The sequence below is a fragment of the Phyllostomus hastatus genome, unplaced genomic scaffold (genome assembly GCF_019186645.2).
Source record: "Phyllostomus hastatus isolate PE091 unplaced genomic scaffold, TTU_PhHast_1.1 phas_contig_159, whole genome shotgun sequence".
Classification (NCBI taxonomy): Eukaryota; Metazoa; Chordata; class Mammalia; order Chiroptera; family Phyllostomidae; genus Phyllostomus; species Phyllostomus hastatus.
In genome coordinates this window covers 4,400,812-4,421,925 of record NW_025333640.1, presented here as the reverse complement: position 1 = coordinate 4,421,925, position 21,114 = coordinate 4,400,812, and the positions used below count along the sequence as shown (strand labels likewise).

The 21,114-nt window shown below is 55.8% G+C and overlaps 2 protein-coding genes across 12 annotated transcripts; one reads left to right on the top strand and one right to left on the bottom strand.

Moving 5' to 3' along the window:
* Positions 1-46: 46 nt before the first annotated feature.
* Positions 47-14,828, bottom strand: LOC123814062 (proprotein convertase subtilisin/kexin type 4). Of its 6 annotated transcripts, none has more exons than XM_045831610.1 (16): positions 14,624-14,828; positions 14,235-14,339; positions 10,668-10,757; positions 10,467-10,595; positions 10,292-10,368; positions 10,107-10,195; positions 9,658-9,830; positions 9,354-9,566; positions 8,698-8,798; positions 8,491-8,594; positions 8,304-8,421; positions 7,869-8,048; positions 7,525-7,649; positions 7,186-7,259; positions 3,332-3,473; positions 47-1,557 (listed from the first exon to the last, which is right to left on the bottom strand). In XM_045831610.1, the coding sequence occupies exons 1-16, from the start codon at positions 14,816-14,818 to the stop codon at positions 1,331-1,333; spliced, it is 2,142 nt and encodes a 713-aa protein (XP_045687566.1). In that variant the 5' UTR covers positions 14,819-14,828; the 3' UTR covers positions 47-1,330. The 6 variants fall into 6 exon arrangements, with proteins under 6 accessions (XP_045687566.1, XP_045687567.1, XP_045687569.1 ...); XM_045831611.1 differs by having other exon boundaries at positions 8,506-8,594; XM_045831613.1 differs by lacking the exon at positions 10,467-10,595.
* A 712-nt stretch (positions 14,829-15,540) lies between these two features.
* On the top strand, positions 15,541-20,833 carry REEP6 (receptor accessory protein 6). Of its 6 annotated transcripts, none has more exons than XM_045831617.1 (6): positions 15,541-15,874; positions 18,667-18,760; positions 18,840-18,978; positions 19,219-19,426; positions 19,634-19,720; positions 20,023-20,833. In XM_045831617.1, exons 1-6 carry the CDS (start codon positions 15,760-15,762, stop codon positions 20,058-20,060), a joined length of 681 nt encoding a protein of 226 aa, XP_045687573.1. In that variant the 5' UTR covers positions 15,541-15,759; the 3' UTR covers positions 20,061-20,833. The 6 variants fall into 6 exon arrangements, with proteins under 6 accessions (XP_045687573.1, XP_045687574.1, XP_045687577.1 ...); XM_045831618.1 differs by having other exon boundaries at positions 19,934-20,034; XM_045831619.1 differs by having other exon boundaries at positions 15,547-15,874; positions 19,258-19,426.
* Positions 20,834-21,114: the final 281 nt, after the last annotated feature.

The window sequence follows — 21,114 nt, the reverse complement described above, 5'->3', positions numbered from 1 at the left end:
CAACCTAAAGCCATTGTCTGGTGGAGGGAAGGCACAGAACCAGGCATCTCATGTGCACCTTTAATAAATGGAGCTGTTGAATCTTGTTCTACATGGCCCCGCTTCCACATGGGGGAGGACAGGGTGGAACTGGAGTACTTTGTGGATGTGCAGGGGAAGGTAGCTGAAGTGTCTCCTCCTGATACCAGGGAGGAGGAGGCATGCTCAGAGCCCCCAGAATCAGATTTAAGTAGCCCCACCTGAAGGCCAGGGATATGCAGGGAGGGGTGACCTCTCAGTTCAGGGCAGCAGGGCACCTTCAAGATATTAGCAGATGGGCTAGGGGGCCCTGGACAATGTAACCTCTGTGTCTACTGCCCTAACTGGAGCCAAACCAGCATTTTCAGGTCTCAGCCTTAAGCAGGCATCCTTTTATCAAAGAAAAGAAAAACACCCAGGGTGCTGGGTCACCCATGTCAAGGACTTGCCCTGTTTAGTCCAGGTGCTTCTCTAAGCTCCAGGGGAACCCTGGAAAGGAGCAGCTCACAGAGACACTGCCAGATGGCTGATGGCAGGGGGATTTCATCTGAGGGACTTGGTGGGGACACCCATGACAGGCCTGGCCTGCCAGGATGGAGGTGGCCAGATGAGGGCTTCAGGCAAGTAACTGAACAGCTTCTATCTTGGGAGCCCAGGCCAGCACCCCTGTCTGGTGGATCCCACAGTCTATAGGTCAGTCCTACATCCCAACCATGAACCAGATGGACAAGTGCTACCCTGGGGGAGAGCCCGCACCTTCCATCTGAGTGCTTGGGGCCATTGGAGGCCCCCTCTCAGATCGGGGCCCTGCTGGGCAATTGCTCCTACATGGCCAAGACCACTATGGGCAAAGGAAGGGACAGAACCCCCATCCTCTTCTGGAACCTCTGAGGGCCCCACAGGGGTTCACACAGAGACAAGCTCAGGCTCCCAGCAATCAGACCCAGAAGAAAAACCTGAGGGTGAACGGCATTTGCAAAGCCTACCCTGACCCTTGGTAAGGGCCTATGTCCAGGTGAGGTAGGTGCACCCCTCATTCCACACTGTCCCTGCTGCAACCACACACAGGATATTAGCAGATATTAGCAGATGGGCTAGGGGGCCCATCTGCTAGGGGATAGGGTAGGCTCTATCCCCTGGAGTCTCTGGGTCCTAGGGTGGGGCTTGTCCATGACTGGACAGAGAGCCCAGAATCTGCTTCTGGGACCCGGGGGCCCATGTCTGAGGTGTGCCAGGCCAGGACCAAAAGTTCCAGAAGGCTGTGGGGTGCACTGTCTGGGAGCTGTGTGCTCAGATGAGTCCGAGGGCCAGGTCAACCTGAGGAGGTGGCCAAGGCCCCTGGCAGTGCCACTTGCTTCACCTGGATGACATCCTGTTCCAGTTCCTGGCTGGCCTGCCGAAGGTCATCACACCTCTGTCTTAGCTCCTCACTCGCCTGCCTCAGCCGATGATTGGTGGCCACAAAGGCCTGGCTCTGCTGGTACAGCTGCTCCCGCTGGGCCTCAGGGTTCTCAGCCCTCCAGGAGGGGTCTGAGGTATCTGGGGAAAGAACACAGCCTGATGGTCAGGAAAGGGGCAGAGTGAAGGCTCAATTTACCTCCTTAGCAAAGCATGTGACCAGAGAGGGTAGGTCACAGAGGAGGCCCTGCCTGGGATTGGACACGACTTCTGTAAAAGGCACTGACCCCACAATGGAACCACTGAACAGGCTGGCACTTGTGCCTGTTCTCAAAGCCTAGGATGCAACTTCCTGCTCCCCGAAAAACTATTCTACGGCCCTGTAACTTTGCAAAATCCAACACTGGTATGGTAGTCAGGAGGCCACAAAAGCAGGAAGGTGTGGAAACATGTCTCTAGGTGACCCCACTTCCTCACAACAGTGTGCCCAGCCAAAGGAAGTGTGTGGAGGGTAGCAGGACAGAAAAAGCACAGCTTCAAGGTCACCCAGAGACATGTCCAGGTCCTCTTTGCTCTAACTGGTCCTGTATGAATGGGAACAAAATGGCCTGCCCTGTTCGGCAACTGTCTGCTGTCACACCCCTGCAGGACAAAGGCCTGGAACAGGCCCTGGTACTGGGGTACTTATCAATCACTTTTTTCCCCCACCTGTTTTAGTAACAAAGTGGGAGACAAGCCAGGTACTTATCAATCACTTTTTTCTGGTATTTATCAATCACTTTTTCCCCCCACCTGTTTTAGTAACAAAGTGGGAGACAAGCCAGACAGCACACATGGAGACTAAGTGTGGTCCCAGATCAGAACACGGGCCAGCAGGGAAAGCACCTCTCCTTTGAGCAGCCCTAGTTCTGCCTGTGCCTCAGCTTCCCCACCCTCCATATGCTGGCAGACCTGCACATGACTCTTCAGCTAGGGCTCCAGAAGCCTCAGATGACTCAGGATGGGGCTAAATACAATTTGCGTTCCTAAGTCTGCCCATCCAACAGAGCATTTCTGGTGATGGAAGAGTCCTCCATCTGAGCTGTTCAATACAGCAGCAGCCAAAAGGGCCTCTCGAGCACTTGAAACATGGTTACGTGAAGCAAAGAACTGAATTTGTTTACTATTACTTAATTTTAAAGAAAATTTCCCACATTACCCACAAGACTCCAGTTTACTATTTCTGGTCCCTATGGCCCGAAGGCAGAGTTGTCATCTCCTTGGTTCACCTTTTCACCCCAGTGCTTCGAACAGAGCCTGGCACATAACAGGTTCTTAATGAAGGTTTAACGAGTAAGCAAACCTCATAGCCAGGAACACAAAATTCACTCAACGACTGCAGGCCAAAGCCCTCAGTCACTGACCAGCTACTATCTCCACGAGGGACTGACCAACTTTTCCCACAAAAGGCCAGACAATACACAGTTTTGGCTTTGCAGAGCCAGCCAGTCAGTCTGTCCCGACTACTCAGCTCTGCCATTACGTCCTGAAAGCAGTCAGGTCCACACATCCACAACCAGGCATGGCTGTGCATCAACAATTTACCAACACTAACCTTAATTTCATAACATTTCCACTTGCCACAAAATAGTCTCTCCTCACCCTAAGAACTGGAAAACTTCCTGGGCTTACAAGAACAGGCAGTGGGGAGAATGGCTGCAGACCCCAGTGCTAGATGCTCCGCTGAACACGCGCCCCACTTTATTGCGAGAAGAGGGGGCTCAGGGAAGGTAAAATCGTGCCACAACCTCTGCTCGAAATCCACGGCTTCTGCGGGCTGCGGCTGGGGCGTGCTTCCCCCCATTCCCCCACCCCACACACTTCGCTGCTGGCTCTTGGAGCGGCCTCTTCCCTGCTGGTGCTGGGCTCCCCCTACCTTCTGGGGCCAGGGCAGTGAAGACCGGGTCCTCGGCGGGCGCTCCACGTACATCCTCGAGGATCTGCTCCATCGTGGGGGGCGCCGGTCGAGTGGGCAGCACCACGCGCTTCTTGGCCTTCGAGCCCATCATTCCTGGAGGCTAGAGAACGAAGGAGCGTTAAGGAAGAGTCCACCTCTCTCCCTTAGCGAACTCCTACACACCCGCCCCACCCCCGCCCCTTCTGACTCGCCTCGCCCCTTCATCGTTCCAGGTTGGTGGGGGGCGGGGGGGCGGTCCACCTCTCAGTTTCCCCGCTGAAGCCACCAAGCCTCACCTAGGCGCGCCCCCTTGAGTAGCAGGCGCCTGAGAAGCTACTTCTGCTTCCGGTCGGAGCGCGCTTCTCCCTCCCGGTACTGACGCGCTTCCGGTCTTCTCCAGCGAGATCACGCCCCCTCTTAAAGAGGCCGCGCCCGGGAGGGACTTCGGGCTATACGAAAGGAACTGTGACCGAACCAGACCCAGGGAGGACGCGACCTCAATCTCTCCGGCGCGTGGAACCTGGGAACTCAAGGGGTGGGCGTGGGGTCCAGTCCCAGCTTCCCTTCTTGCGTAACAAAGCACCAGAAGCCCGGTTTTGTGCAAAAGGTGCACCCATCTATGCAAAATGATAATTTCCATCCCACGTGGCTATCGTGGGAACAAAGTTGCTGTTCACGCAAGGTGGCCTGGCGCACAGTGAGCGCGCAGTGAATGCTAGCTGCGTGAATTACCAGCGAGGTGACCAGGGACGCAGGACACGTGGCATCTCGCCTGCTGGATCTAGGTCAAGATCGCTCCTGTGACCTCTAAAAACCCCTCCCCTGTGGGTGGTTCTGGATGGTCATCTCGGCTAGAATGGGAAGACAGACTCAGAGCAGAGGGCGATTTAAAAATTTTTTTATTTGATTTTTTTTTAAACATTGATTTGTCGTTCCCTTATTTATGTGTTTATTGGTTGATTCTTGTATGTACCCTGAAGAGGGGCTGAACCTGCAACCTTTGCTTATGGAGACAATGCTCTAACCAACTGAACTATTTGGCCAGGGCCGTGTGTGTGTGTGTGTGTGTGTGTGTGTGTGTGTGTGTGTGTGTGTGTGTGTGTGTGTGTGTGTGTGTGTGTGTGTGTGTGTGTGTGTGTGTGTGTGTGTGTGTGTGTACAGCTTTATTGAATACAAATTACATACCATAAAGTCCACATGTTGAAAATGTACAATTCTGTGGTTTGGGAATATATTTGTGTATAAATTTACAGAGTTGTGCAACCATCACCACAGTCTAATTCTAGAATGTTTGCCTCATACCAAAGAGAAACCTATTAGCAGTCACTCCCCTACCACCAATCCATTTATTGTCTCCGGATTTGCCTGTTCTGAACATTTCACATAAATGGAATCACACACTATGTGGCCTTGGGTGTCTTTTTCTCACTGAGCATCATGATTTCAAAGTCCATCCATTTTAAAAAACTTCCATCTTTTCCAGGCCTGAGTAATATTCCAGTGTGTGGAGGACTAGAGGACTATGTGTTTATCTGTTCATCTGCCTATGGACACTTGGGTTGTTTCTATATTTTGGCTGTTGTGAATCTTGTTCTGTGAACACACTTTTACGGGTTTTTGTGTGAAATTCTGCTTTCAGTTTTCCTGGCTACATACCTACAAGCGGAATTTCTGGGTCACTAAGTAGGTGTGTTTAATAGCCTGCCCAACTGTTTCCCAGGGGCCTACCCCAAGCTGGTGCATTTGGGTGCTTACTGTGTGCCAGCTGGGAAAGCTGCCTCTTGTGATACTCGGAGGCATTTGGTGAGACATGTGCTATTGGTGCATGACACAGGGGAGGCCACAGCAGCTCTGAGAGGGAGGCCAGGTGCCCCTTAACACACAGTCTTGCCCTGCCAGGGCTGGGCTCACCCTCAGACCTAAATCCAGAGCTAGGGGCTAAGTGAGGAAAGACTCTGGGTGCCTGGGCAGGACTGGGAGGACAGCTAGGGAGGACAAAAGAGGGAGATGAGACTCTGCCCTTGCTGACCACCTGCTTCTTGTGGGTCCAACTGGGCACCCATGTCTCCTCCTCCAAGATCTAGGCCAGGGGTCCATAATGGTGTCTGGTTCCAAGTGCTGAGGCATAAGCCTCTCTTTGCCCAGCTGCAAAGCCCTCAACAGATCCTTCCCTGCTTTAAGGCCTGAAGTTGGCCAACCTGAGCCCAGTGGCAAAGCAAATTCCTAGGTTCCCAGGGCCACAAAAGGGAATGGTTTCTGGGGCCTGTGGGCTCCTACAAAAGGCAAAGCCTGCCCCTCTGGCCTGAGTGAAGCTCCATAGTCAAGGGCACAGGCCAACCTTAACTTCCTTGTGGAGGTCCCTTCCCCACTCTGGAAATTGAGACAAACATGTCCCTACCTCATTGGTGTGAGTGAGGACAGAGGAGGGGCATTTAATAGCTTACTCTGTACCTCCTTTCCCACCCCCACACCTCAGGAGCCTCTTTCTGTCCCAGATGGGTGGGAAACCCACTTTGCAAATGGGGAAGTTGAGGGTGTGAGGGGATGAGAGCAATGTACCTCAGGCCTATTAATTCCCTCAGCCTCCCCACAACCTTCAGAGAATGGAAAACAATTATTGGAGGCTCAGATACAGATACTCTTTGACTATTTGTCAGTGTCGATGAGATGGAAGGGGGAAGTTGGGCTAGGTCCCAGAAGTTCAGCTCTCCAAGCATGTGGGCATCACTAGGAATCCTCACCCATCTCCAACCTCCCACACCTGAGATCTCTGGGCCCCAGGCTGACCCCCTTCCCTTTGTGGGTTGCTGGGTCCCCTGGGATGAGACACCTACAGACTTGACACCTCCTAGTTAACATTTATTTGCAAACTCAAGTCAGACATGGTGCCCAAGACTCTGGATAGTGTCGCTGGCTCTCCCTCCACCTTCCCCAAGATTCTGGGGCTGAGAAGGGATGGTGGTCGAGGTTGTGATCTGACCTCTGCCCTATCCCACCCCACCCCATCCCAACATTTTAACCGTGTAACTAGACATCTCTCTCTCTTTCACCTGGACCTGCCAAGTCCAGGTTGCAGGATTCCACGCAGACCATCCTAGGCCTGCAGATCTGGTGGCCATCCAGGGCCATCCAGAAGCAGGTTCTCATGCCCACCGCTGATGGAATGAGAGAACGGAGCAGCAGTGCCTGCCAAAGACCTAAGCCAAGGTGTACATTGGCTTTCCTTACTGGATGTCTCTGGTGTCCAGCCAGCAGTTGGGACTGGGTGGTAACAGGGGTGGCCTCCAGCATTGGGGAGGGGCCCACACAGGGGAGTGAGCAGCCTGTGGAGAGGATGCTACAGAGGAGGGGGCTCCCAAAGGCTATGGCCAGCAGGGTCAGCACCATGGCCTGGGCCAGGCTGTGGTCTCCACAGCAGGGGTAGGTAGTCCCAGTGGGCTGGAGATGGTCTTTGTGGGAGGTGGGTCCTGAGCAGAAGCACCCATGCTCGTCCAGTATGTATAGCAGGCAGCAGGTGGTTCAGCTGAGTGGGAGCCACTGTGGCAGGTGTAGGAGAAGTGGCAGCTGGTGCATACTTGCAGGGTGCATGTGGCCAGGCACCCAGACCCAGCAGTCACTGCTTGGTAGGTGAGACTGAAGTACTGTGATGGGCAGTGGGAGAGGTAGAGGTGGCCTAGGATGGAGGTGGGACTGTGGCATTCTGCAAGGGGGACATGGACACAGAGGTGAGGCCGAAGCCTGCAGCTCCAGCCCACCTACACGCCCTGGACTGCACATGCACACTGCCAGCAAGTGGGTCACACCACACTGGGCACACATGCGCTGCTGCTCACCTGGGAGCCTGTGGGCCTTGCTGTCATGTCCTCAGCCGTCCCATAGAGCAGCAGCGTGTAGCGGTACAGCATCCCTGGGCAGGAGTCATGGTAAGCATAGGGATGAGCAGCAGAGGTTACTGGCGGCCTGATCCTGCCAATCTGGACCACACTTCCCAGCCACCCCAACCCCATCCTGGAGCCTCAGACTCAGACAGTGACCCAGCCCCCCAGTAGCCATTGCAGGCTGGTAACTGGATGGCTATTCTGGTTACTGGACACCTACTGTGCAAGCAGACCATTGGGAGCCCTCCTTCAGTGGGGTAACCAAGGCGGGCCTCAGAGCCCCCAGCCTCTCACCCGTGTTGAAATAGTAGCCCTTGTTTTCCAGGCTCAGGGTCCACAAGCCCTGCGGGTTCTCATCCCAGAAGTGGGTGGACATAAAGATCCAGTTGTTGTAGCCTTGGCCACTGATGTCAAAGGGTCTGGGACAGACAGGTATGGGTAGGGCAAAAGAGAGGCTCTGGAACCACAGTCATGAAGGGGCCACTGAGCCACAGCAAGTGTCTGACTGCAATGCCAAATGCTGGATGGAGGGCCAGCCCCCATGGAGCTGGCCCCTCCCTGTGCAGACCACACCAGACCCCACACTGTACCAGCCCCTCCCTGTGTGAAACCATGGGGCTGAGTCCCTGCCCTTGTACCTGATGGCAACAAGTGTGGAGCGGGTGCCCATAGGGCTGGTCAGCGAAATCTCCAGGTCCCCCCGGCGGCTGTAGGACAGGGACAGCTGCACCTGCACATGCTCCAGTGAGCGGATGTAGTTGGCACGACCAGCACAAGCCAACACTTTCTTCCTCACGTGCATCAGTGGCAGGATGGGGCTAGGGGTGTCATGAGGGGCATCAGGGTCCCTCCTGCTGGCCTGCTGGGGGCATGGCAGCCAGCTGGCAGGGTCTGAGCTCAGGTCATGGGGCCCACTCTCTGGGATTACCGAGGCCTCAGGGCCTGCCTCCCTCATGTCTGCCCCCTGGGTGTTACTAATAGGCGTGGGAGTGGGCTGGAGTGGTGACAGACATGGAGAAGTAATGAGGGGATGGTAGGTGTCCACAGTGGTGGGGAATGAAGAGGGTGCTCACGTGGGGGTGTGCAAGACCCGAATGATGCATTTCTTCTGGGGCTGTGTGGGCAGCCATGCTCGAGCCAAGTCCACCAGCAGCCCGGCATCCAGCAACCCATAGCCATAGTGGTGGCTCACTGCATGGAGAAGGGCCGTCATACGCCCTGTGGGCATGGTGTCCCCACCTCCACCCAGCCCTGCCGCACCTTGGCGCCCCACACCATTGGTCCTCCAGTCCTCAGCCTGGAGATGTGCCTGCCTGGATGCACGAACCACCAAGTGCTGCATGTCCCTCCATGTCAAGAATGGGCTAGAAGCAGGTGAGAGGGTAAGCTGGGACTACAACTGGAAGGCCACGGTGGTAGGTAGGGTGTGGCCCACAGTGCTAGGTAGGGTCCCCCACTGTCACCTACTTGGCTTCCAGAGCCAGAGCAATTATGCCTGCAGCTAGAGGGGCAGAGGCCGACGTGCCTGTGTGCTTGTCAGTGCACTGGTGGTGCAGGTCCGTGGTGACCTGGGGGCAGAGATGGGGACTCAGGGGACCTGGTGCACACGAAAGCCCAGCCCTTGTTCACATGGAACCAGGGACTCAAGAAGGCATCACAGAACATTACACCAGAGGAGGGGCCTGAGTGCTGCCCACGTCCACACCCCAGAAACACAGGCCGGGGGTATAAGGGGGCAACAGTGGGGCAGGGCCTGGGACCCATGTCCATGTTCCAGCACTGCAGGAGCAATCCCTGGACGGAGGGAAGATGGGGGAACAGGAGGGAAAATGAGGGGACAGGAAAGTGGGTGAGGGGTCAGGAGGGAAGGTGGGGGACCAGAGGGAAAGGAGGGACACAGGAGGGAAGTGGGGACACAAGAGGCAAGGTTGGGGCACAGGAGGTAAAGTAGGGGGACTGGAGGGAAGGTGGGGGGAACAGGAAGGAAGGTGGGAGACTGGAAAGAAGGCAGGGGGATAGGAGAGAAGGTGACGGGGACTGGAGAGAAGATGGGTGAGATAAGAGGGAAGGTGGGAAAGCAGGCTTGGCCAGGCAGGGCGAGCATGGTGGTGGGGCCCACTCACAATCTGGGGGTCAGTAACAATGCCACTACTGTAGGTGGTGGTGAGGGTGGAAGCACAGGCCTCACTGTACCAGGGCACATGACCGTGCTGGGTGGTGCTGCCGATGGAGAGAGTGTGGATGCTGTTGGTGTACCCGTCGCAGTTGCAGTTGTCATAGTGCAGGCCACCATTGCCGGATGCCCAGATGAAGAGCGTGCCTAGCCCACCTCGGCCCTGCAGATGGAGACGGGACAAAGGATGGGGATGGGGCCAACAGCCTTTCATGCTGGCACAAACCCTCCAAAGCCCCAGGTCCCCCACTCACCTTGGTCACGCCGTGCCTGAAGGCCTCTTGGGTTAGGATGCCAGGACCATCCACTGTACGGCCATCATCCTCGGGACCCCAGCTGGCACTGTAGATGTGGATGTGCTGTGGCTGCAGGCTCAGTGACTGGGCCTCGATGACATCGGTGATGGTGCCATCCAGCATGCGCACACCTGCACAGGCAGCAGTCAGTCCTCTGCAGACAGCCCTGCCAGTGCCCCTGCCTGTCCAGGCCAGCTCCAGATGCCCTGGCCAGGTACTCTCTCTGTTCCCAGGGAGTGGGGACATTTGGCAGTTCCTACCCTGAGTCTAGGGCTCCTGAATTGCTGAACAACAAGGGCATGGACACGAAAAAGCTTCCTCCCCTGATGGATTTGCTAACCGTCCCTGGCATTACCCTCTACCCAGTGCCACCTGGTCCACCCTCCGTCCCTAGTAGGCTGGAGTACCTCCTATTCGGGCGTTGTAGGCGACGCCTATACCGCAGAACCTGTTGTTAGCTATGGCTGCCACTTCCCCAGCACAGCGGGTCCCGTGCCTGGTGCCAGGGTAGAGAGAGGTGCTCATTACAGCTCACCCAGCCCCCCACAGGACACAAGGGCCATCCCCAGGTCATGTGGGACACATGGCTCACCGGTTCTCATCACTGGGTGTGTATCGTGGCTGGGGGTCTGGGTCATAGTCGTTGAAGTCGTAGCTGGCCAGAGGGTCCTGGGGGTGGGGTGGGGATGTGAGGAGGTAAGAGTGGGCCATGGGACTGTGGGGGGGTGGGGTGGAGCAGCCCCTGCCCCAGTCCGCCACGGCCTCACATAGTTGGCCCAGAGATCCGGGTGGTCCTTCTCAATGCCATCGTCCAGGATAGAGACCACGATACCCTGGCCCGACAGCCCCTGGCTCCAGACTTGCAGGATGTTTAGGTCTGGCTGTACCTCACTGTTCTGTGCCAGATGGGCTAGAATTAGTGGGGCTCTCGAATGGCCCAGCCCAGCCACATGGCCCAGCCTGCTCACCATGTACCACTGCTTGGAGAACCAGGGGTCCGTGGGCACCACTGAGCGCTTCACTCGCCACTGCAGAGTCTGCTGCTCAAACCACTGCACCTGAAGGGGGACATGTGCCAAGAGGGGGGCTGGGCCAACAGGGCTAGCCTACCCTCCCCTCAGCTATCCTGCTCTCACACCCATATGCACTTTAGAGGGCCTTGTCCCATGGACGAAGAAGACCTGCTCATCTGAGCCCTCCTCACCAATTCCTGGTTAAAGGACCCAAGCCTGTGCCTAGTCTTCCCAGGCCTCTTCTCAGGGTCCACCAAAGGGCAACTGTCTATGAGGCTGTGGTTGGAGTGGAATGTGGGTCTGGGTTGTCCATTGCTTGTCCTGGGGCCCTTGTAGTGTGGAGCAGGGCCTGGGGCTCTGCCTTCAGAGGGGGCTGAGGCACTTAGAGCACCAGGGCCCACAGACAATTGGCCATGGCCTGGGATGACTGGGGGTTCTGGGATCCCAGCTCTATCCCTTCTCCTGTCCCTGTTCTAGATTTCTCTGCCAAAAACCTGCCCATCTTCCCTCTGCAGTAGCCACTTCTCTCTACCACTCTCTGGTTTTCTAGCTGAGCCCCCACCACCCACTACCCCCAACCCACTCTCAACACACAGCAGCAGCACTCTCTGTTGAAACCTTCCATGGCTCCTCCCCACCCTGCCTTCTCCAGGACCCACAAGGCCCTTGCTTGTCTGGCCCCTACTAGTCTCCCTCTGCTGCTGCCACAGTGGCTGCCTCATTCAGGACCTTTGCACAGGTTGTTCTGCCTGCCCAGGCTGCTGTTCCTCAGATCTTCACTCTTCCTTCTTCCTCATTGATCTCCTACCTCCCACCCCCACCCCCAAAGCCAGCTCATGTTCACCGCCCCATCTCGGCAATCAGGACCATTGTTTTCCCATTTGCTCTGCTCCAGTCTTGGGAGCTGGCCCTGATTTCTCTCCCTCTGTCCTGTGCGTCTCATCCATTGGCAAGCCCTAGGTTCTCTCTTGCAACCGCATCTCCAACTAGCCAGTGTTCCCTGTTGCCAATGCTCCATGAGGGTTTCGAACAGTCAGGCTTCTTGCCTCCTTGCCAGTCAGCCACCTAGCCCAGTTCATACCCCTTTATGGCTCCCAAGGGCTTGACAGACTCAGCCTCAAAACCTCAGCTTGGCATCTAAGGCCTTTTCCCTGTCATCTCTTTGAGTGCCTGGAGATAGGGTGCTTGGTCCCAATTCAGCCACGGTCTCATTGTGTGACTGCAGGCAGGAGTCCTCCTCTTTGGAACAGTTTCCTTTGTCACAAAATGGGACAGTTCCCCTCCTTCCATCCCATGAGCTAGAATGTTAACTGCCGAGGGGACTTCCGGCAAGATGGAGGAATAGGTGGACGCACCGTACCTCCTCGCACAACCAAGAATAGAACAACAATAATTTACAAATATAATATCACTCAGAACTGTCAGAGGATTTATCTGAATGGAAGTCGGACAGCCAAGAAGTTGAAGTAGACCCGTACATCCAGACTGGTAGGGGACGACGAGCCGGGAGGGCGTGGGGCTGGCGCGGGTCGGCGGCGCGCAGAGGTAGGGGGAAATTTGGCGCAAAATCCGCACGACAGCCATCCGGGGTGCAAGAACGCAGCGGTGATCCCTGAGTACGCAAGCTGCGGCTGGGGGAACCAGTGAGGCAGCGATTGTGGACCAGGGCAGAGCTCGCAGCCCAGGATCCCAGGGAAGTGTCTGAGCCCAGGAGAACCGAACTGCCGCCATTGTTCCCACCCGTCCCCGCTCCCGCCCCCGCTCCCACATATAACGTCACAATCTAGCGACTGGGGTGCCCAGCCCCGGTGAACAACTAAGGCTCCGCCCCCCATCGTAACAAGAGCGACCAGACTGGAAAATAAATAAATAAATAAATAAATAAATAAATAAATAAATAGGAGAGACAGGGAAAGACAAGACATGTTTCCAGCAGAACAGATCAGTCCCCCAGGACTCATCCTTTGAGCGACCAAGAAATAGCCAATCTATCAGACGCACAGTTCAAAACACTGATGATCAGAAAGCTCACGGAATTGGTTGACTTTGGGCACAATTTAGATGAAAGGATGCAGGTTACCATAAAAGAGATGCAGGAAGATACGCGGAGGAGAGCCAATAGTAAAAGGAAGGAATCTGAGTCTCAAAACAATACAGTGGACCAGAAGGAAGATAGAATCAACCAAGCAGGAAAGCATTATGAAAGAAGAATTCAAAAAATCGAGGAAAAAGTTAAGAGCATCCAGGACACCTTTAAACATTCCAACATCCGAATTATAGGGGTACCAGAAGGGGAGGAGCAACAAGTGGAAAAGTTATTTGAACAAATAATAAAGGAGAACTTCCCCAATCTGGCAAAGGGAACAGTCTTCCAAGAAATCCAAGAAGCTCAGAGAGCCCCAAAGAAGCTGGACCCAAGAAGAAACACACCAAGGCACATCATAATTACATTAGCCAAGGTAAAAACGAAGGAGAGAATCCTAGAAGCAGCAAGAGATAAGGGGACAGTAACCTACAAAGGAGTTCCCATCAGACTGTCAGGTGATTTCTGTAAAGAGACCTTACAGGCAAGAAGGGGCTGGAAAGAAATATTCCAAGTCATGAAAGACAAGGACCTACATCCCAGATTGCTCTATCCAGCAAAGCTCTCATTTAGAATGGAAGGGCAGATAAAGTGCTTTTCAGATAAGGTCAAATTAAAGGAGTTCATCATCACCAAGCCCTTATTTTATGAAATGCTAAAGGGACTTAACTAAGAAAAGAAGATAAAATAAAGACATGTATAGTAAAAGGACAGCAAACTCACAATTATTAACAACCACACCTAAAGCAAAACCAAAAGAAACTAAGTAAACAACTAGAACAGGAACAGAGCCACAGAAATGGAGGGCACATGGAGGGCTAGCAGCAGGGGGGGTGGAAGGAGGAGAGGGGGGAAAAGGTATAGAAAATAAGTAGCATAGATGGTAGGTTGAAAATAGGGGGAGGGTAAGAATAGTATGGGAAATGTAGAAGCTAAAGAACTTATAAGTATGACACATGGACATGAACTAAAGGGGGGGAATGTGGGTGGGAGAGGGGGTACAGGGTGGAGGGGAGTGAAGGGGGTAATGGGACAACTGTAATAACATAATCAATAAAATATAATAAACAAACAAACAAACAAACAAACAAAAAAGAATGTTAACTGCCCCTCTTTATGGGGTACCTGTGAACCTGAATCTTTCAGGATGAGATAGAGGAGGGAAGGTAGGGTTTTGACAAGGAATGCTGATAGTGTGCTAGGCCCTGAAATGTGCACTGCGCACACATGTGTGATCTCTTGCTCTTCATGGATCTTCCCCATCGGGGTCCCCACTGTTTAGACTGGAGAGCCAAGTGGAAACTAAGACTCAGAGAGAGCAGGTGAGTTGTCAAAGGTCACAGCCATTAATAACAATCACAAGAATAACGGTGTCTGTAGGGGAGAATAACAGGGCAATGGCTAAGACCCCCAGGAGGCAGCCTCAAGGCCAGGCTCACCTTAGGGTCTTTCTTCAGGCGCAGGCGGTGGCCCCAATGCGGGGTCAGGGACTGCTGGACCACGCCCCGGTGCCGCAGGTGGAAGTACTGCCCGTCAGGGAAGATCTGGGAATGTGAGGTGCAGTCGCATCGCTGAGACCCGACTCCCCTGATGGAGCCTAGTGGGGACAGCCCCCTTGCTTGTATCCTCCCCCAACCAGGTGCCCAGCTGTGGGTTTCAGGTGTCCTGTGAGGGTGCCAAAATCTGAAGTTGATCGAGGGAGGGGTTGGTTGGGGTTTCTTGATATCTAGAGTACCTGAGGGACCACCTCCCGCCTGTCGGGGTCTGGGGTCTGGGGTCTTGGGTCGTCCAGTTCCCGCCCCCTCCCGTCCATCCGGGTCCCACCCACCTGCCCCAAGTTGACGAAGCCGAATTTGCGCGCCAGACGCTCGGCCTCCCGGTAACCCTGGGACACCCGGACGGCCCAGCTGCTGACATAGATGGGAGCCCGAGCCGAGACCAACCCCACAGAGAGGGGGCAAACGAGGGCCAGGCACAGGGGCAAGACCAGGCGCCGCCAAAGGGCAGTGCGAATGGGCCGCATGGCGGTGGGGGCGGGGCCTCCAAAAGGCCCACCCCCTGGCCAAACCGCCGTGTCAGCCTAAGCGCTCGCCCTGCTCCCGGTGCCATAGCAACCCCTGAAAAGCCTCAACTCCCAGGGGCCCTTGCGACTCCCCTTGAGGAGCGAAAAGATCCGACGGAAATGGGAGGATGGACACACGCAGACCCAAACTCTCGAGAACTTCAGTCCCCATACTTGTACAATGACCCAGTTCTTCTGACCCAGAGGAGTGAGTTCACAGTTGTTAAGACTGACCCCACCCCTTTATTTAGCACCGCCCCCTCGTACACACCATTCCCTCTAGAAACAGCCCTGCCTCCTCTCCTGTCCAACCAGAATTGTTCTTTAGAGAGATTCCACCTCCTCAGTTTAGTTCCGCCCCATACCCACCATTCAGATTCCGTCCCTCCTCTGAATAATATGCCCCGCCCCTCCTGTGTTCTTGCCAATTAATTCTTTCCCTTTTCTCCAATCACCTCTGGTCTTTCTCCGGCCCCTCCCGCAAGCTCCGCCTACCTCAGCACGCCGCTTTCCTCTCCCTGCTCCACTTACACAACCGCTCAGCCAATAATCCTTGTCCTTGACCCCGCCCCTCCAATCAGCTACGTCCCACTACTGTGCGGCTAATCGGTGCACTCGGCCACCGCGCCCCGCCCCCTCCTTTAAAGTCTCCCCTGCAGCAGCCGCTGCTGGCCAGAGGGCAATGCGGCGGGGGAGACGGGGCAGGCCCCACCTCCTTTGTCCGCCCTGCCCTCCCATTGGCCGGGGCCGGGGGCAGGGGGCGGAGACCAGCCAGGGGGCAGAGACCAGCCCGCGAGCCAGGCGGTGCGGGTCTCTCAAGGCGAAGGCTGCACGCGCTCGGCGGGGCCGGTGCGCCGCACTGAAGTCGAGCTCGGGCTGCCAGCCCTCGGCCCGCCGGTGCCATGGACGGCCTGCGTCAGCGCTTCGAGCGTCTTCTGGAACAGAGGAACTTGGCCACGGAAGCACTAGGGGCGCTCGAAGCAAAGACCGGTGTCGACAAGCGGTACTTAGCCGCGGGTGAGCCGTCCGGGGCGCTCGGGGCCGTCGCCCCCTTTCACCGACGGGCACAATGAAACCTTGGGGCACCTGAGCCTCAGCCCTGCTCCACTCCGGCCTGCCCCGACTGCAGGGTCTGGGCCGTATGGAGGGGCACGCCCCATTGTCCAGCAGGGAGACCAAGATCCTGGCTGGGGAAGGCTGGTGGACTGTGACCTCGGATGAGCCCGCAGCCCCTCCCCCTGTCCCCGCCGTGCCACCTTGATGGAGGGCCAATCCCTCTCTCAGCTCCTGCAGTGCCCCCACTCTAGCCCTCTGGTCTGGAGGCCTTCCTCTGCCCCCTCCCTTGGGGCACTGGGTGCCTGGGCGAAGTCTGGTTCTTCCAGTTGCCCTGCTGGCCCCAGGGGTAGGGAAGAGGAGGAGGGGGCAGAGAGGCAGCCAATTTCCTGAGTGTCTCTTCACCCCTTCCCAGTTGTCCCCCAGCCTGAAAGCAAGTGTAGAGATCTTTTTTTCAGAAGACATGCTTCCTGCCGGGAAGGAGGGTCACTCCCACCTCCTAGTACCATCCCCTTGGCCTGCCTTCTCCTCTCACCGATCAATGGCTTTGGTCTACTGTAAACGAATAGTGGAGTTGGAGTTGGGTTGTTTGGAAGTCCAGGGAGAAGGGGCTCTGTCCATCTCTGACTGTAACTTCCATCCTAATCTCTCTTTACTTCTCAATGACCTGGGGTGGCTCCTGCCACTTTCAGAAACTGTTTAGTAAGCTGTTAAATGCCTTCCTTCCCTCTTTTGCAGTGTTCCAGGCCCATCCATTCTGCCTCCTCTTTTAGGAAGACCCCTCTGGAGTGAATCACAAGGACATTGGTGGGGGATGGGCTCTGGGTGAGGACAGTGCCAGGTGCATTGAGAGCACCTTCTGTGTGCAGATGCTGCGAGTCCCTTTCCTCCCATTTTCCACCAGCTGAGAGATCCTCACGCCAGGCAGCCCAAAGAGGGTCCAAAATTTCCCCCCAGATTCCTGGTGCCCAACTCATTTTTGTTCAGCCAGGGACCTGCCCTTGGGAACAAGCCATTGACCTCCTGCCTGGATTTCATCCCTGGTACCAGTGGTTGGGCAATTTAGGTAATAGAGCAATGGGGAGGGGCCCGGGAGGGGCCTGATAGGGAGGCTGGCAGTTACAGGCAGGAAACTAAGGCCCAGAGAGGCAAGGGCTGTGTGGGAGGATGCCCCTGCCACCTGCCTTGTCTGGAGTATCCACCCCTCCCCACCTCCCTGGGCCCATCTGTTGCTGATCTCAGGCCATGCCCTCCCCAGCCCATATCCAAGGTCATCCTCATATTGCTGAGGCTGCAGGAATAGGGATTGAGGGGAGGCTTGCCCTGGGAGAGAGCCAGTGCTCCCCGACTTGCAATTTCTGGGAAAGAGGTGGGAACTATCCCCTATCCCCTCACCCAGATGTGGGAACTCTTGGGCTCTACCTGCCCCAGATGGCCAAATCTCCAACCCCAAGTAACAGGGAAACCCAGAGGAGTCAGCTAGGGAGCCTCTTCTCCACTCTTGACCCTAGACTCTGGGATAACAGCTAATGCAGTGGAGGGAAGGGTGAGGTTGACTCTGCCCTTTGGTCCAGAGTGGTTTCTATCTCTCTCTGCAGATTATCGCCTCAGAGAGGGAGGTGGGAGGCTGTAAATGCTTCTGAGTGACCCTGGGCAGCCCTTCTCCCCAACAGCTTAGTTCTGGCCATTGCATGAGACAGAACAGGGAAGCAAACAAGAAGCACTTAATAAATGTGACAGTTACCATAATTGTTTTCAGAGTGGCTAATGCTCCTGGTTCCCCACACCCCCACACTATTCTCTGAGCTTCATTGTTGGGAGTGTTTTCCTGACCAGAAGTCTCTCAGTAATGTGTGGAAAGGACGAGTGCGCTCTGTTGAATGTGTTTAGCTAACCCCACAACCACCCAAAGAAGCAGGGCCATTACCACCCCATTGACAAATGAGAGAACTGAATCTCCAAGCAGGTAGAGACTTGTTCAGTGTCGCATGGTGAGCAAATGGAAGAGCAGAGGGCTCCCCAAGGTCTGAGAGACTATATTACCCTTTGCTGCTTCCTGCTAAGGCAAGGGGTCTCAAATAGGGCCATGCTGCCTCCATTAACAGACTGGGTAGTGTCTGGGGACATCTGTGGTGTCACGACTGGGGGTGCTTCTGGCATTGAGCAGGTGGGGACCAGGGAGGCTGCTCAACATCCCACAGTGCCCAGGATAGGCCCCCGAAGAGAATGACGTGGGCTGCATGTCAGTCAAGACTGAGAAACCCCACCCACACTAAGATGAAATTTTAAATCGTGTTGCCTTTGCCCGCTCACCAGCAGTCACGTCTTAACAACAGAATGACTTCAATTTTAGGGTTTTTTCCTGTTACTTATATTCAAATACTGGCATCATGTGCCCAGCTCCTCCTACAGGTCCCAGAGTGAGGTGGTTAAAATTGCAGACGATTACTTATTCATTCAACAAATGTTTATTGGGCAGCTACTCTGTACCCATCAGAGCCAAGGACCCTGCCTGCCTTTGAGATCACAGTACTGTAGGGGGGATGGCCATGTTAAATAATTGCAGACACAAGACTCATGGTTCAGGGCCACAGTGGGGGTCTCCCAGGTGCTGTGAGACAACAAACATCCTAGAGGGGTCACGGAGGCTCGTGCCACTCCGTGTGGTGCATCTGCCAGGCCAAGAGGAAGCTGAGTGCCCTGCAGGCTGGGCATGGAGTGAGCCAGACCTCTACCCACACCGCTTTTTTCTGCAGGAGCCACCACTCTGCTAAGCCTGTATCTTCTGTTCGGTTACGGGGCATCTCTACTGTGCAATCTCATCGGCTTTGTGTACCCCGCATATGCTTCGTGAGTGCCTGCGGACTATCCAGGTGGGGGGTGTCTGGGGGCTCTGGGCAGTCCCTGACCCTGCCACACCTCCCCCCAGGATCAAAGCAATCGAGAGTCCAAGCAAGGAGGACGACACTGTATGGCTCACCTACTGGGTAGTGTACAGCCTATTCGGGCTTGCCGAATTCTTCAGCGATCTACTCCTGTCCTGGTTCCCTTTCTACTACGTGGGCAAGGTGGGCACCACTGCAACACACACACGACAGGGACTCCTGGGAGCAGGCAGATGACCAGAGACTGGGGGGGTCTGAGGGGCCTGCCCTGCTGCTTCCTGGGGGGTCTGATGGGGATGGCCCAGGCCCATCCCAAGGGGCATCTGATGGGGGTGGCCAGGCCCATCTTAAGGGGCGTTTGATGGGGCTGGCCTAGGTCCACATAGCCCAGTGAGAGGTCTAACCCCTCCTCATGGAGCCCAGGTCAGGGGAGCCAAGCATAACGGCCGCCCATGCCCGCAGTGCGCCTTCCTGTTGTTCTGCATGATTCCCGGGCCGTGGAACGGGGCTCGCATGTTGTATCGCCGCATCATACGTCCGCTGTTTCTAAAACATCACGAAGCCGTGGACAGCGTTATGAGAGACCTCAGCGGGCGAGCCCTGGACGTGGCAGCAGGAATAACCCGGGACGGTGTGTGTTTGTAGGGCATGGGGGTGTCCATCTGTCCCAGTCTCAGTCTGTCTGTCCATCTTTCAGCTTAGTTGCCCCCACTCACCTTCACTCCTGCCTCCCCTCCTCCTGACTCTGGCCTCCATCTGGCATCTTGGCAGCTGGCATCAAGCATTCTGCCTGCCCCTCTCACTGTCCACCTCTCTCTCCTATGCTCTCGGGAACCAGTCCTGCAGGCCCTGGCCCACAGCCAGGCTCTCATCACTCCAGTAGCTGTGGTGGAGGGCCCCCCACTGCCCTCAGAGCCAACCATAGGTAACCTCCATCCCTAGGAACTAGGGCCTGTGTGTGTGCATGCATGCATAGGTATGTGCATGTGTGTGTGCCTGTGTATGTGTGGGTTTGTGTGTGCATTATATGAGTTCATTTGTGTGCGAGTGCATGCATAAGTACCTGCATGTGTGTGAGTGCACCTAGATGACTGTCCCTGCCAAGGTTGGCTGCTGACCCCACCGTGTCTCCCAGCAGCCTTCATCCCACTCTCCAGCAGTTGAGCACAGCCCCAGGGCCTGAGAGCCTGGCCAGATCTACCTCACCCCAAGGCTCTTTCTCTGCAGCCAAAGTAAGCGTAACCCAGCTCCAGCAGGACAAGTGAAGTCCCTGCCCAGCCCCCGAGCAGGCCTGCCGAGCAGCCAACTAAAAGGCACATTGCATCCCAAGTCCTCCACGGATCCCTCAACTAACTCTGCAGCACAGACCGCCACTGTTCCGTCAGCCCCTGGGAGCGCCTCACATACCACCTTGGGCCAGTCCCGGGCCACAGGTGCTGCCAGTGGCTCCAAGCTGCCTGGCAAGTCCCAGGCCCAGCCTGGGTTAAAAGCCAATTCCTCCAGCCAGCCCCAGGCCCCTGGCCAGCAGCTCTCCCGGCCATCTGTCTCTTCCTTGGGGCCCTCCCAGCCAGCCCACCGATTATCAGGCTCCTCAAAGCGATTATCAGGCTCCTCAAAGCGATCACCAGGCTCCTCACAGCGATCACCAGGCTCCTCGCAGCAGTCACCAGGCTCCTCACAGCAGCCCAGCACCCCCTCCAATCAGGGCACCCCCACTGTGCCGTGTCCCAGTGGTACCAACATCCCCATGCAGCCCCCCCAAAAGACCTCCAATGGACCAGAGGAGCTGGCCCCCAAGGCCTCCAAGTCCAGCGATCATCAGCAGAAAGGGTCCCCAACACAAGCCCCAACCAGTACCTCCGTTCCTGAGCTTCCTGTTGCCTGCCAATCTGAGTCCTCTCTGGATTTCACCTCAGAGTCCACCACTGAAGTCACCTGCAGCTGGCCCCACCACTGCCCCTGGCTCCAGTACCTGCACTGCTGGCAGATGAAACACCTGGCCTGCTAGGGGAGGGCTCAATAAAGCACATCTGGCCAAGTCTCCTCTCACCATCTGTCCAGGGGGGAAGGGACAAGGGGGTCTTTGGGGGGGACCATCCTATCTAATCAGAGATGAGAAGGTAAAAGTCCCACTTTACAGATGAGGAAAACAAGGACCAGAATAGAGGTCAAGTGGCCAAGATGAATCGGAGGTGAGAAGTCCACATTTTTCTTCTGGAAGGGGATCCCAGGAAGCTCCAGTAGGGATCTGTAGGAGAAGGAGCCAAAGAAGTGGGTATGGCCAAGCCTGGAACAACTGTGGGCACCTGGAGCTCCAGG